The 15,394-nt window shown below is 39.3% G+C and overlaps 1 protein-coding gene across 2 annotated transcripts in view; it reads right to left on the reverse strand.

Annotated features, from left to right (window-relative positions):
* Positions 1 to 5,407: 5,407 nt before the first annotated feature.
* The window catches only part of ipo11 (importin 11), a 147,901-nt gene continuing 137,914 nt past the window's right edge, over positions 5,408 to 15,394 (reverse strand). For both annotated transcript variants that reach the window (XM_038703094.1, XM_038703095.1), the window contains exon 30: positions 5,408 to 7,422. In XM_038703094.1, coding sequence (XP_038559022.1) covers positions 7,258 to 7,422 — 165 coding nt within the window. In that variant the 3' untranslated portion in view covers positions 5,408 to 7,257. The remainder of the gene's footprint in view (positions 7,423 to 15,394) is intronic.

Raw genomic sequence — 15,394 nt, forward strand, 5'->3', positions numbered from 1 at the left:
ACAGATGATTATTTTCTGCCCTGTAACATATCGACAGTTTAAATGCATATCAGATGGATGCAAAGCAATGGATCTACAGGACACTCTGCCCTTATAGATGATCAATACAGACCTTAATTCCATACATCACCTATGACCAGTGCTACCCCAAAATACACCGTTCTTGACAAAAACACCTTTTAACCTGCAAGGTTAAGTAAATCATTATTAAATAAGAAACCTACCATTAGAAATCACTAGAACTAAGTATCCTTTGAGATTTTTTTCAACCAGTTTCAATACAATTCCTCCTGATACCAAATATATCCTATTTCCAATACCTGACATTGGAACCTTTCTTTTTAATTCAACAAAAACAAACCACACTTCTCAATGCAACACTGACACACAAGAAATTTGCCTAAATAAAATGGTCTAAAATGAGCAATTTCCTGACTGAGAGAGATTAAAGGATTAATAGGATTAAAAATCTAACAGAACATGTCAAGGTAACTTCAGTTATTTGGGTTTTCGATACTCGATGTCACATACATATTTTAGTTGGTCTCACCTTAACAAGTGTTGAGTATAGACACTGTGGAGATTAAAGGGAGAAAGTGTGGCAGTAATCTGATTAGCGTGCTACTACACTACACTATATGGACACAAAGTAGATGAAACAGAAACAGACTACATTATTACCAGAGCAGAAGTAGATAAGGAAAGCATCTCCATTTTTTGCTTCCAGTCTCTGTTCATCGACATAATATGACATTTTATTTTTGTTGTACCAGTGATTTAACTTACCATGACATATTTGTTTGCATTTGGTTATGCTGACATACTGCTCACTTGTAATGATTTATGAAAGCATTTACTGGTTCTGTTAAGCATTATGTTGAGTGTCAAATACTTGCCAAAGAGTCTTCAAGGACTTATATTTTACAGCCTTGAGTACATCAAAGTAGGGGTGCACTAAAAAATTATTTTTTAGTATAGATTCATCTGCCTGTGGGGGACATTTCTTAGTGGGCTTAATTCAGGCAACAGCTGAGGTAAGGCTTATGTACAGGTCACGCTCGGGTTCATTAACAGACACCAGAAGAAAATTCTACCTGACTTTCCAGCCATCGTTCTCTGCCTCTGCCTCTCATCTTGTCAGGGTGACAACAGCTGGACTGATAAGGGAGACGCTGTAGTTCAGGCATCAGGCTAGCAGACATCTGTGTTATCTGGGAATCTTAAATGTTTACAGAACTCCCTGTCTCCACAGATTAGAGCGCAAATACATGAGACCAATTAGATGTTGATGTGACATAGGTATGCATTGGAGTCTAAACATCAGAATATTGGCTATTCAGTTAAAGATGAGAGGATCTGGTGTTGGCATTGCATGTGTTCACACGTCGTATGGTGGCCCTGTATCTCCTCGGCCAGGTCTCATTAAAACGTAATGCGTAAGTCTTTATGAGTCTCTGAGAACTTCTTCATCACACCTGACAGACAATATTTCTACAACACTGCCAAACATTTTCTAAATCAATTAAACTTTTATTCTGTTTAAACCCCATTAAAAGTTACTAAACCCAAGATGATGTCATCAAATTGCTTGTTTTTTCCGACCAACATTATATTCAGTTTATTATCACGTAAGACAAAGAAAAGCTGCATTTTCTGGAACTAGGTATATTTGCTTGAATCATTTGTCAAAAAACTTCTTCTCTCCATAAATGAATCAATTACTTCATCTATCATTTCATCTAACCCCCAACCTTAACCTTAACTCGTATTGTTTTGTAATTTTGTTGTTACAATTTAAATCTAATCCTTTTATTTACTTTAAGTAACACCTGACTCTGATGTCTGTCAACATCAAACACACATTACACATGCTGCCATACGCACAACATGTGGCAATCTGTCCCATGTAAGTGCTATTTGAATAGAATTAAAATGGGAGTTTAAAAGCTATTGTTAGTTGCCTCCATAGAACTGTCTCACTATGAAACTCATTAATCAGTCGACCAAAGCGTGACACTTTAATCAGAGGATTTTTCAAATTTTTTCCTGTAACACTCTTTAGAGACGAACATGAGCAAGATGTTCACTCACACAGATACGGGTGCATGCAGGGACATTTAATCTTGAATACCCGCGGTGGTACCCATACACCTACTTGAAAGGCATGCTGTATGGTCACATAATGATCGCACATGCTTGGAACCCCAGGTTTTAATTACCGGCTTCAACAGGCAGACAAGAGCCGCCACTTCTAATCACAATCAATACACAGAGACAAATAGGCACTCACCCACACATTGTCACTGTTAGTTTCCTGCTACAAAAGCCCTCACACAATCAGAATGACAGGTAACTGTTATGTCACAGGAAAAGAAGGGCATATTCAAAGTATCCTTAAAGTAAGCACTTTTACACAGGTATGATCTTAGAGGGAAAAAAAGCATTTTATTTTTTGTTACTTTACTACACTCTCAACAAAAAGATCTCTGTGACTTTGAGAGATTTCCGATGTTGTGCTTATGTGGGGCAGGAGTCTCAATAGTGATCAATATGTGTAAACCTGGTGAGGCTACACCATAGAAACAGTGGTTGAGGAGACAGCCAATGCCATAATTGTTCAACACAAAAAGACAAAAGGGATTCGTGACAAATAGCACACAGATCATCAACACTGTCAGGGGAACACTATGGACTGAGTTCTTTCTGTAGAGATATGACCAGTATTTGGGTACTAGTTAACTGCATTGACTAGGGGTGTGACGAGACACTTAACCCATGAGATGAGATTCGAGATTGAGTTTACAAGATCGAGAGGAGATGAGATTTTAACACTATTTTTAAGAAATCTAGTATTGAATTACATAAACATTTTGGAAATTAAATACTTTAATACCTGCATTCTGATGATTTTTTCTGCACCAGTTTATGGTGAAAATGTTTTTATTTATGTAAAGAGAAACACAAAATTCAAGTGGCAGGTGAAAATTCAAACTCTAAAGCCTAACTAATATCAGGATTTAGTCTTCCCTCCTCTTTGTGTCTTTGTTTGGGGAAGTTACCTCTTTAATTGTGATTGTGGCACCTATTCACCTCAATAATAAATTATTACATTTTAATTTATTTATAAGCTCCTGGACTTTAATTGCTCCTGTGTTTCAGCAGCTTTTCTGCACATGTTCAAAACTTTCTTCTTCACATATCATGTGTTCTCTGACATGTCTAGAAAAAAAGCAGAATAAGACTAATGTCATCATTTAATAAGAAGTCTACCTGCCCTTTACTCTGCTGTGCATTACGTTATTGATCCGCTGGTAATAACGTTATTCCCTTCAGACTGTTAGACCGACGCAGTCTGGGACTGCATGTTTTATGTGAAACTGAAAGTAACTGAAACACTTGTGATCAGGCAGAAATCTCACTACAAATTCACACGTTAACTTCAGTAGATCATAAAGTGCAGCTCACTGTCCCAAACAGAGCTTTGTTGCGCCTCAGTTTTTAGAAGTTTATGCTGCAAAACTCTACAAGCTACGTTACCACTCGTCACAGCTGTCGCGACTCACAACATGAACGGTGAGATTCAGTTGATTAATATCAAGGCGTACACCGATGTTGCATCAGCTGGGTGGAGTTGAGTCGCTCTGTGAATCTTATCAGTTATAATTACATTTGTATTTCACTGCGTCAGAACATTAATGTGTGGCTTGACAGCATGTGAAAAATGTCAATTGCGTGGTAGAGATCTCGTCAGATCCCTAGCATTGACTGAACAGAATTGTTACATTAGTATGATGTTTCTGCAATAAAAACGCTGCTAATTTGGTTTGTATAGCATCGCATTCATCAAATACAGCATATGCAATTGGAGAGAAACTAATCAAGTACTCATTACTTGAAAACTGCTTGTTCCTCACACTGTGAGAAATGTCGAATGATGTGGTGATGGATAGGGACATCTCAGTTTTAAGAAACGTATTAAAGGAAGAGTTCGACAGGCTTACAATTAATTGCTTTCTTACAGAGAGTGAAATGTGGTGATTGATAAAAAGTTAGCTTAGCACACAGACTGGAAACATTAGGAAACAGCTAGCGTGGCTCTGGCTAAAGCTCACTAATCAATTGTATCAACATTGTATCTCAATTGTTTAATCCAAAACAGAGTCTATAAACAAAACCTTTAGGACAGTCTTTATGCTAAGCTAAGAAGCTTTTGGCATAACTTCATATTTATTGAACAGACAGGAAAGATCTAACTTTCAACAACAGACTATTGCTTTCACTACAATATTTCTGCCAGCAATTTGTAAAGTGTTCAATGTATAAATAGTGCAGTGTCAACATTACAGCATAGTATACACTACTACCTCTTCTTGGTCATAGATTTGAGTAATACTCATGCTCTCCAATGTCATACATTCCATGGGATAATTAACACAGCCTCGCCGATAGTCTACCTGTGGCTTTCATCTGTCTCTAAAATGACTACACTGGAACCATAGTAAGTTTAGGAGTGGGGATAAAAGAGAGCGGGAGAGAAAGGATGAATGGGCGAGATCCTTGGATTAATAGTGTTGAAGAGGAAGAAAAGGCAGGACAGGCAGTGAAGATGGGAGTAGAATCGTGAATTGTGTCTTTGCACTCTATAAGTCACTCAAGTAACAAGTTGCCAGAAGTTTATTTACTCTTGAGCACTTTAGACAAATGGCTCGATGCTACAGGAGTCTGTGGCCAAAGTTATGGGAGAAGTAGTCAGTCTGCAGAAAAGTACACTACATTTATTTGCTTTGTAGAGCCTACAGTTACTGAGCAGCGCTGCTGGTACAACAGCTACATATGTAACCATTAAGAAAGAGTCTCCCACTTGTTTATTACTGCAACATTTACAGAATTCCACGAGAGCAATACAGAGAAGCAATATTGCTGATTTGACCCGTCAGTGGTCCTAATAAATGGTCATCTTTTGCTGAATAATACATTGTTTTCTACTGTGTAATATTCATGAGTTGCTTATGATATTAGTAAGTGAAAGTTCCGTGGCTTTAGGAATGACAATTTTGTTTGGTAGGTCCACCACTGAGGTCCAGACTGCTGTGAAACATTGGTCCACGTCTATCCTAATGCCTTTGGTGACCCCCCGACTTTTCCTGTAGTGCCACCATGAGGTTGAGATTTAAGGTTTAAACGGAAATGTTTCTACTACAACTATTGGATGAACGGTAATGGAATTTAGGACACACATTAATTTAGGTCCATCAGTCAGTTATTAAACATGATGTTAGTGCCAGTGTTATGTTGGTCTGATCTGCTTGAAGTAAACACACTCAAAAGTATTGGCCAGGAGATAATATACAGTATCCAACACTCAATAAGATGCACTTTAAAATCAGTAATAGAAACACACACATTATTTTGGCTGATTACTGCATTTTATTGATGGCTTTGGAAAAAGCAACAAGGATTATTTCCCATCAAAACATAACCAAATTTATAACCCAAAAACATCTCTACTGCGAGTTCTAAACTTCATAATTACCATCATTAACAGAATATGAGTTCAGAAATCCTCCACTGTTAAACTAGTTAAGAAATTAACATAATAGTAAGAAAGGTCTTTTGAGTTTCAAGGATAGGTAAGGCTGGAAGCATAAGGCCGTAATTCTGAACGCTACTCAACTCTATCACAGTATCAATGGAGCTAGTGTCAGGATTATCTCCACAGAGATAATCAGAGCAAATAAAACCATATTAATCCATAAATTCCAGAAGAATAGATTATAAAGGCAGCGTGAGCCAGATGACTCTATACGAGTTTCAAATGGCAACAAACAACAGATATACTTCTAGACACCATTTCCAGATTCGGTGGGAAACAGGTCCACATGCCAGTAGTTTAAATGTATTCATTCAACTATTATGGAACTTTAGTGCCAATATACAGTCATGTATTATTTTTTATGTATTAGGTCTGCTAAACTTCCAAATAATCAATTCTTACTGGAAAAACTGGTTCCTCTGTCAAATCAAATATATCAAAGCATCATCTCTACCACTAAAAAGCCATTAACGACTGGCCAAACCAGAAAAAATGAAAGGGCAGCATGACAGCAACACAATGTATTTTGACTCAGAAAGTCACAGTGGCTAACAATGTGACTTCTGCCACATTGGTCAGAATTCATTAAATTCTTTCAAATGAAAAAATAAAGACACAATTTAATGGCATGTTACTTTTGCAGTCAGTATTTTCTACAAGTTAGCACTGACACATTAAATACGGAAAAATTTCAAGATGAGAGTCTTAATGCAACTAAAACCTAATTTGCACAATCCTGCCACACTGCTCCAAGGCCTTCTACCACTGTGGGTTTTTTTTTATTTAACCAGGAAAGTGTTAAAGTCTAATGATGTGAGAAAATGTACCATTGAGAAAAAGACGACATGTGAAACAGTTTTTGGTTATTAAAGTGCTCCAACACACCATCAATTAGCAGCAGTATGTATATACATATAAATGTGGTTCAGAACGCATACAAATCAAAATAAATCGTCCATTTTACAATCAAGAAAAATTCCTTCTAAACTAACTCAAAAAGAAAGAAAAACACCTTCGAGTTCACTCAGTAGTTACTTCAACTTGACCTCTGGTTATGACAAACTTATCCTTTTTAAAAATGTACGAGAAATTAACACAAAGTAAAAACAAACTAAAAAGTAAAATATTGTCATGCAGAATATCATCCATACTTACATACATACAAAATTACATTTCTTTTTTTTCTCTTTTTAAGAATAGAGTCTGTAAACACTGCTTTAGGTCCTTTAGGTACAGTTTATCAACATTTCTGCTACAGTCTGTATGTTTTTCTGTAGAAAATAGTCTGAGGCTCCCGCTCTGGCACCTGCAGGTGATTTTTCCTATATACGCTCTCCCAACTTTTATACCATCTGTCCAATTTCCTACCCATTCCACGTTAAAACCACAGAAAGAAGAAACTTAACCCTCAGACGCCATCTTGATAAAAAGGAACCCAAATAATAGAGAAAGGGACAAGGGGTGTTATAGCTGAAGATAGTCAACAAGGCTAGGTCTGAATATAGATAAGGCATATGATGGGTAGAGGTTGGGAAGGTTTGGATTAGGAGTCCACACGTTGGGGCAGGTTGTTAGCCTTCCCAGTACATTTTCAAAAACGAGGGGTAGAGGGTAGCATTGGGCAAAGATGTTTGTGTAAGGTAGTGAAGGTTTGTAGATGTGATTCACAGGCCTTGGAGGAACTCCTGGAGCTGCCTGACGAGCTCTGTGTCCACCGTCTCCATCAGGACCCCGAAACCTTGGTCCCCCATCAGGGCCTGCTGTGCCTTCAGCTTCTCATAGACAAACTGCTGGAGAGAGACGCTGTGCACCGGGTCCTCCAGGGCCAACTGTAGTGGGAAAAAGAAAATGGAGATACACATTAAACATACATACATATTAAACTAACTAACTGTAAATGAGCCGCTGATATTCTCTCTCACGCACAGTTACACATATACTGCCTTCAAAACCTATTCAACCAAAGTGACATTTCATTGACATCGGTGGTGTTGCATACTGAATTCCAAATGCTTCTTGAAAAAGGAAATGCTGCAAATTACATGCAGACATAATTTATGACCAGTACCCTCCTCCTTCCCTGGTCAAATACAAGGAGGTTGAATATTTTATCTAACCATTCAGCCCCATTCGATACTGACATGAGGGCAAGTAGATACTGTCAAATGTGGCAAACAATTGCTTCAGCTTCCTGGAAAATTAAGGACTATCTTGTGTAGAAGGTGCAAGGATAACTGAAACTCCACTGATTTCAAAACCAGCGTCTTTGGTTGCTGTGCTGGTATGGAAGCACTTGTTGTAGTATATCTGCTTACACACGGTCTATGAATCTCAACATGTACATTCAATGCTTGCGTAACATCTACTTTACAGTCTGAAACCACAACTACATATTGCATTTCCATTATGCAGGGTAATATAAACTGTGGGTATATAGATAAACCTAAGCCCTATTCACAGTATATGACAAGGAACAAACATATGAAGCCAAGTACATTTAGAGGCACTCTATCTGAGCAACAATAAAGATAATTTTTAATACTATTGAAAGAACCTAACAATTCGTATATATGAATAATTCTTGATCAATTTCTGCCCTACAAAAATAGTATGTTCACTTGTATCGCCTTAAAGGGTTTTAGAGTCATTGTTGACAGAAAGGGAAGGAAAAAGCAACTCAGACATGTTTCCATTTCCAACTTTGACATACGCATCTAACACAAAACTTGCACTAGAGAAAATGATTCAGTATATGCAACCACTGCCATTCATGTTAAGCAGAAGACAGCACAGAGAAAATAATCCTTGACAATAGAAAAGCAATGGCGGACTAGAGCAGACACATTTCTGTGGGGAAACACACTGTCATTTAAGTTCTGTGGAATGAAGCGAGAGCAGAGGCAAACACAACAGCACAGCAAAAGTTTGAATGCCTCTGCAAATCAATTAGAGGGGTATACACGTACAATCAAAACTTTCCTATCTGCAGTATGGCCAACTTTTAAAACAATTTGTCGGGTTACAAAATAAAGTAAAAACATAATTATATGCATTTGTTTGTAAAAAAACAATGTAAACTGTACTTGTTTACATTATACAAATGTTCTCTTAATTTGAATCCATTTATGCACCTGCATGCCTGCAGCTCAGTTCTGGCTCTTTCACTTGAGTTGGCTTTGATTTTTCCCACAGATTAATTATTGTTATTATGTGATGTTGCCTGACCCCCCCCCCCCCCCCCCCAACCTTTTGAATGCATGTCAGTGTACTGAAGTACAAACACAAACAAACACATCTCCCAAGCATCACTGATATGGGTGAGGTGAGGTGCCTATACCATTTTTATAATTGCATTTGTATTGATGTATATTGTCTGTTATGTAACAGAAGGGAGTTACAAAACTCAGTTTCACTATATAACCGGTTATATTGTGACAAATAAATATACCTACCTACCCACCCACACATGCTTCCTAAGTGACTGAATCGTCTTTCTAAACTATTATACACAAACTTGACATTTGGGCATGCTTACGCACTCCTACTCGCGCTGTCCCACAAGAGCCCCCACAAACCCCACATAAAAAAAACAAAACAAAAAACTTTGGGTCTTCTGAGAGGCAGAATATTATAATGACAACTCTTGGTCTCCAGCCAATCACTGGAAAGAATACTTGTCATGCTAATTAGTTCTTTGTCATTACAGTGCAATCAACCTAGTGAAGAGTGGCTGTTGGAGAGTGGTTTAATGGAAAAGCTGTCATCTAAACTGCATAATTACCTTCAGCACAAGGACCTGCTGGAAGTGTGTGGCTGTGTGTGTGTGTAGAGCCAAATATCAAGGTCTTTGTAAGCATTTCTTAATCACTATGATCCTGTTAAATATCCAATTTAACTAGTAACATTAATGATACACGTCTGCATAAATCCCCAAATGTATCGGATATTAGTAATAGTTTAGTGCTGAAACAGACAATTACAAGTCAGTAGGTACATTGTGTAATGTCTCAGCAACAATATGTCCAATTAAAGGGGACTGCCCACATTATATATACTGAACAAAATCTTCTACAAAATGCCAATGAAACACAGTATTAAAAAAAATGTTTGCAGATGTTGTGTATATTGAAAAGGACAAGATAAAGATTCAACAGATGAAGAGACCGTTAAATTGAGAGAAACAGCAAAATGTAAACAGTATGTTAAAAGTAGACATGAGCTTAAAAGGCAGAGTGTTTTAGATAGCAGACAACAGAGCACTGAGATAAAGAGCAATATGCTGAGGACACCTGCTGTGCTGATTCTGTGTGTACAAAACTGCACTGATAAAAACAATCTGAAGAGGGGAAGCTACCAATAAGAACAATAAGCATGATCCACTGTCATCCCAGGGGAAAAGCAGCGGCAGAGATGAGTAGATGAGAGAGGAAGATGAGAAAGAACAAAGGAGGCACGGGGCAAGAAGAGGTGAGGATGCGAACCCTATGCAGAGGCAAAAAGGGAACAAAGAAAGTGGCATTAAGAAAACACAAATGCATCAAGTGAAAAGGAGTGTTGACGTACAAGAAGAAAGGTTACCAGGACCTGGCATGATGACGTTGTAGCAGGTAACACCATAAAGAAAGCAAGTGACGAGAACAAGATGACGTGGGGTGCGAGTGGGCAATCACAGCTGTAGCTCATTGTTCAGGAAAGAGAGGAGAACGAATAGGAGGAGTGGGCAACATGAGAGAAAGGATGAAATGACAGAGCCTGTGAAAGCCCTCATCTCTAATGCAATCCCTGGACTACAGCTGCCCTTTTCTGAAGCAAACAAAGTAAAAAGTCCCATGCCATTACTGTTAAAACATCAGTGTTGTTGAAAAAACAATATCGGCCTGCGCCAGGGATTTTAAACATCTCCCACTACAACACACACACTTTGTGCACACACATCCATGTTTATTGCTCTAAGCTCTCTGAATGACAGGCCCCACACTAAGACAAAACCAGCTACATATCGCTACTACATTAGGAAATCAGGGAGTAACCAGCAGCCACGATTTTACCGATTATCAATGTTTAGATTTACCACAAGTGGGCCTATTTTTTTTTTTTTTAACCTTCTGACTCCTCAGACCTGTTAATTCCTCTCTCCTTACCACGGCATTTCACCCAAAGTCATTTTCTCACCAGAAGCCAGGCTGTTCTCATTTCTCTATTGTGTGCCTCCCCGTCTCCTCTGTCCTCCTTCCTTGACCATGAAATCGATCTCAGTGTGCCATCTTGAAGGACATCTCAATTCCTAAAATGCATCTCGAGAAGCGAGGAAAGAGCAGGCTTGCCGGAGGAGCTATGTGCGATGATGCACCACTGTATCCTTTGTGGAAGTCTTTTCTGCACCCGTGACGCGCAGCTGGAATATACAAACTATGGCAGGAGCAGGACTCTACAATGTTCCTTTTGTATTCATAAGTTTTAATAGTTTCCTTCACCATTTATACCGCATTCCTTAATGACATTTCACTTTGATATTACGGATGGTTTTACCATTTATTGTAAGCTAGTGATGTGAGGAGATGCTGTGCTTATTTATGCACGAGGCACAACAGCAACTTGATTGATTATTTAAATGTCCTGACACGACAACAGGAATGGTTAGGATCTAATATTAATTCATGCTTACTGTTTGGAGTAAAGCAGTCGTCTTCCTGATCAATCCTGAGCTCCATCAGAGCTGTCTAAAAATGTATTTCAGAAGCTCAAAGTTTCATTCTGTTTCCTCTGTCCTGTCAATTGTCAAGTGTGCCACGACATTTGCTGTGACACTGCTGTGAGCATTTAAAACATTTAAAATGGCTGACAGCAGCCTGTCTAATCATTAACATAAATCGTTAAAGAAAACACTCATCAGTGCAACACACAATAAAGAAATCACCTGGAAAGATACGTGGACCGGTAGAGGTGGAATAAAATGTCAATGCAGTAGAGGTCTCTAAATCGGAGAAATAATTTGTTCGGGTGGGTGGCGGGTCGATGATTTATACGTATGTGTGGATTCAGTCAGAGCCGATCCGCACATCACACCAATTCAATTGTGACAAGACACGTGCAAACACCTGCTAACGTCAACATTTTTGGCTAAATCAACACGAGTGGTCAAAACTACTACCTCGAAATGTTTCTACATGTCACAATGTTGGCAAGATATTTTTCTGAACCATTTAAAGTTTTAAGTAAAGTACTTCTGTAAAAATAATGTTATTGACATTATTTTTCTGATCGGGCAGCTGACAAATAGGGTCTATTATTATTAATATCATAACATAGCAGTTACGTGGAGATTTGAGTAATTTTAAAAGATTAATATTAATCTTAACTAGTAACATTCTAATGTCCTTTATGTGCCTCTTTTTCATGATGATGACTGAATAAAAGATTAAAATATTAATCAGACAGGTTTTTATTTTGTATAAATTCACTGTTATATTATTTTAAAAATAATCTTTAGAATAATCGATAACTTAGTCGATTAATAATAAAATAATCAGTAGATTAATTGACTAATACAAAAATAATTGTTTGGTGCAGCCCTAAAAACAATAGACCCCTCTATTCAGTGGAAAAGCACATTTGTAATAGGAAGCAAAGTCAGGCAGGCATCAGCTTACTGGAGTTAATGATGCAACAACGTGTACTTTTCCAGCCTTTATCACATATCCCGTGGTGCGTCTAACTACAAACATACAAATACAGTAGATGTGCGTGTGTGAAGACATACACCCACATCAATGTGGTGTAATAAGCTGTGGGGCTGTATGATGTACTGAAGTGTAAACTAAGAGCTGTATTGTGTAAGGAGATGCTGACAGTGTGGGATTACACTGATGTTAATTTCATCAGCTAATTTCTTACACATCATCCACAGGCGTCCCCAGCCAGTTACCCAACCCTGACTAGACTTGCAAGCTGCTCTCAAGTGGTCAAATTTGACTCCAAGCATCATTTTAGTTGAGACAACACACGCTTTTATGGCTTCATGCTTATGCAAGACAATAAATCCAAATGCTGCTTGAAAATGCAAAGATCTTAGCATTCATCTCTCCATCCACTATCTCACTGGATTTTGGCATTTAACTTGTATTACTCTTTCAGTGTATTTGAGCCTATTTAACATGTGTAGTTCTATGCTCTACATTTCTTACCAGTTATGTTGGTCAGAAACATATTGCAGATCATTTTTTCTACCATGTTAACAAATTGATTATAAGGACACTTTCGCACATGTTCACAATAAAGCATGTGCTGCAGTCTGTGCACGTGTCCCTGTGTTTGATCCGTATTCATAAACCTATGGACGCTTATTTTCCAAAAGATCCAAGATGGCGCCGACGAGGACTCCGCTACCGGCAATATTTCTCTCCAACGTGCGCTCACTGTGAAACAAACTGGACGAACTTCAGCTTCTGGTGGGGAAAAACAGAGACTTTTATTCATCTTCTGTTCTGTGCTTCACGGAGACGTGGCTGTGTGAGCTGATACCGGACTCCGTGCTGCAGCTCGCTGGCTTCCAACTGCACAGAGCGGACCGCGACACAGAACTCTCCAGCAAAACAAAAGGTGATAGGCACTGCTACACCACAGTTAGTTAGTTAGTTTGCCTATCACGCTGTCACACGCACTCCACTGGGAGACTCCGACCACGTGATGGTCCATCTGATCCCTGCTTACAGGCAAAAACTAAAGCTCTGTAAACTTGTAGTGAGGACATCAAAGAAGTGGACTAGTGAAGCTGTTGAGGACCTAAAGGCATGTTTGGACTGTACTGACTGGGATGTTTTCAAGAAGGCTACCAACAATCTGGATGAGTTTACAGAGGCTGTGACGTCCTACATCAGCTTCTGTGAGGACACATGTATACCAACACGGACCAGGGTGAGTTATAACAATGACAGCTAAACTCAGACAGCTAAGGTTGAAAAAGGAGGAGGCATTTAGGAGTGGTGACAGGGCCGGGTGCAGGGCGTTAAAGTACAGGTTTAGCAAGGAGGTGCGAGAAGCTAGAATCCGCCTACAGGTGGGAGATCGACCATCTGGTGACCTGGTGCAGCCAGAACAGTCTGGAGCTCAACGCTCTGAAGACCGTGGAGATGGTCGTGGACTTCAGAAAGAGTGCAGCCCCACCCTCCCCCATCATCCTGTGTGACTCCTCGGTCACCACTGCGGACTCCTTCCGCTTCCTGGGCACCATCATGTCCCAGGACCTCAAGTGGGAGCTGAACATCACCTCCCTCACCAAGAAGGCCCAGCAGAGGATGTACTTCCTGCGGCAGCGGAAGAAGTTCAGCCTGCCACAGTCAATGATGGTGCACTTCTACACCGCCATCATTGAGTCCATCCTCACCTCCTCCATCACCATCTGGTACGCTGCTGCCACTGCCAGGGACAAGGGCAGGCTGCAGCGTATCATTCGCTCTGCAGAGAAGGTGATTGGCTGCAATCTTCCTTCTCTTCTGGAGCTGTACTCCTCAAGGACTCTGAGGCGAGCAGGAAAGATTGCAGCTGACTCCTCCCACCCCGGACACAAACTGTTTCAGACTCTTCCCTCTGGCAGGAGGCTGCGGTCCAACAGGACCAAAACCTCTTGCCACAAAAAGAGTTTCTTCCCGTTTGCAACTAGCCTCATTAACAAGGCCCGGGTCCCCCACTGACACTCCCCACTTGCAAACGATACAAATGTCACCTGCACATGTAAATACCGTTTCATCTCGTGTCAGGCTCAGACCTGGCAAGTCGCACGTATTTGTTGTTGATTGTTGATCTTTGTTGTATATTTTTATGTTGTCAGTTTATATATATGTACACAATTCTCTTCTGTTACGTTACTACACGGCACAGACCCAGAATAATGCACATGTATATATCTGCAACGTTGTTCTTCAATTCCATATTTATATAGTTCCACATTTATTTATTTATGTTGACTGTATGTTTGTCTACGTGTAGCACCTTATCACCACAGCAAATTCCTTTTATGTGTAAACACTACTTGGCAATAAAGCTCCTTCTGATTCTGATTTCTTTCCCTGAGGAAATTCAGGGGAATCCAATCACATGTTCAGTGACAGCTTTTTCATGTGTCAAGCAAGCCAGAAACTCTTTTGATTGTCCTTCAGAATTTTTCAAATTAAAAGCTCTCGATAAACTCGACATATTGCTGCAAAAAAATTTCTTTTAGAGGCATAATCACTTAAGAGGAAGTAATTATTTGAGTAACTGTCATGACTGAGATTTATTTCAGCACCAACCACTATCAATTTATTTATTTATTTTCTGCTATCAAAGCAATCTGGCCACAGGCCAGATAATATTGCTGGTGGTGCCTACTGCCGACCACTGCACTAGTGGAATTGTTCACCTGAAGTTCTGGCCTTTGCACTCATCTCTACATCCACTAACTCATTCAAATTATGCAATTTCCCTGCAATTTGTAATCTGTGCAAGTCAGTGGAAACAGTCTTCAGGTCTATCCCGAGCATTAGTTCAATGCAAATTGTATGAATCAAGTGTTCCTCATTACTTGATTTATAGCCTATATAATTTTGGTCTGCTGTTACTTGTACAAAATGTTTCCACACATACAAAACATCAATCAAACAGGGTCAATAATGTTTCAAAGGGACCGAATGGTGCAGTCTAGGACTTTTATGACTATTTATGTCTTGTAAATGGACTTGTTTCCTCACACATAAATCAATTAATCAATAGCCAAAGTGAGTGACATTGTGACCTATCAAACTTGCTGCTGTCACACATGGGTAC

The sequence above is a fragment of the Micropterus salmoides genome, unplaced genomic scaffold (assembly GCF_014851395.1).
Source record: "Micropterus salmoides isolate LMB-PRFRI ecotype aquatic unplaced genomic scaffold, ASM1485139v1 Ms_hic_scaffold_7, whole genome shotgun sequence".
Lineage (NCBI taxonomy): Eukaryota > Metazoa > Chordata > Actinopteri > Centrarchiformes > Centrarchidae > Micropterus > Micropterus salmoides.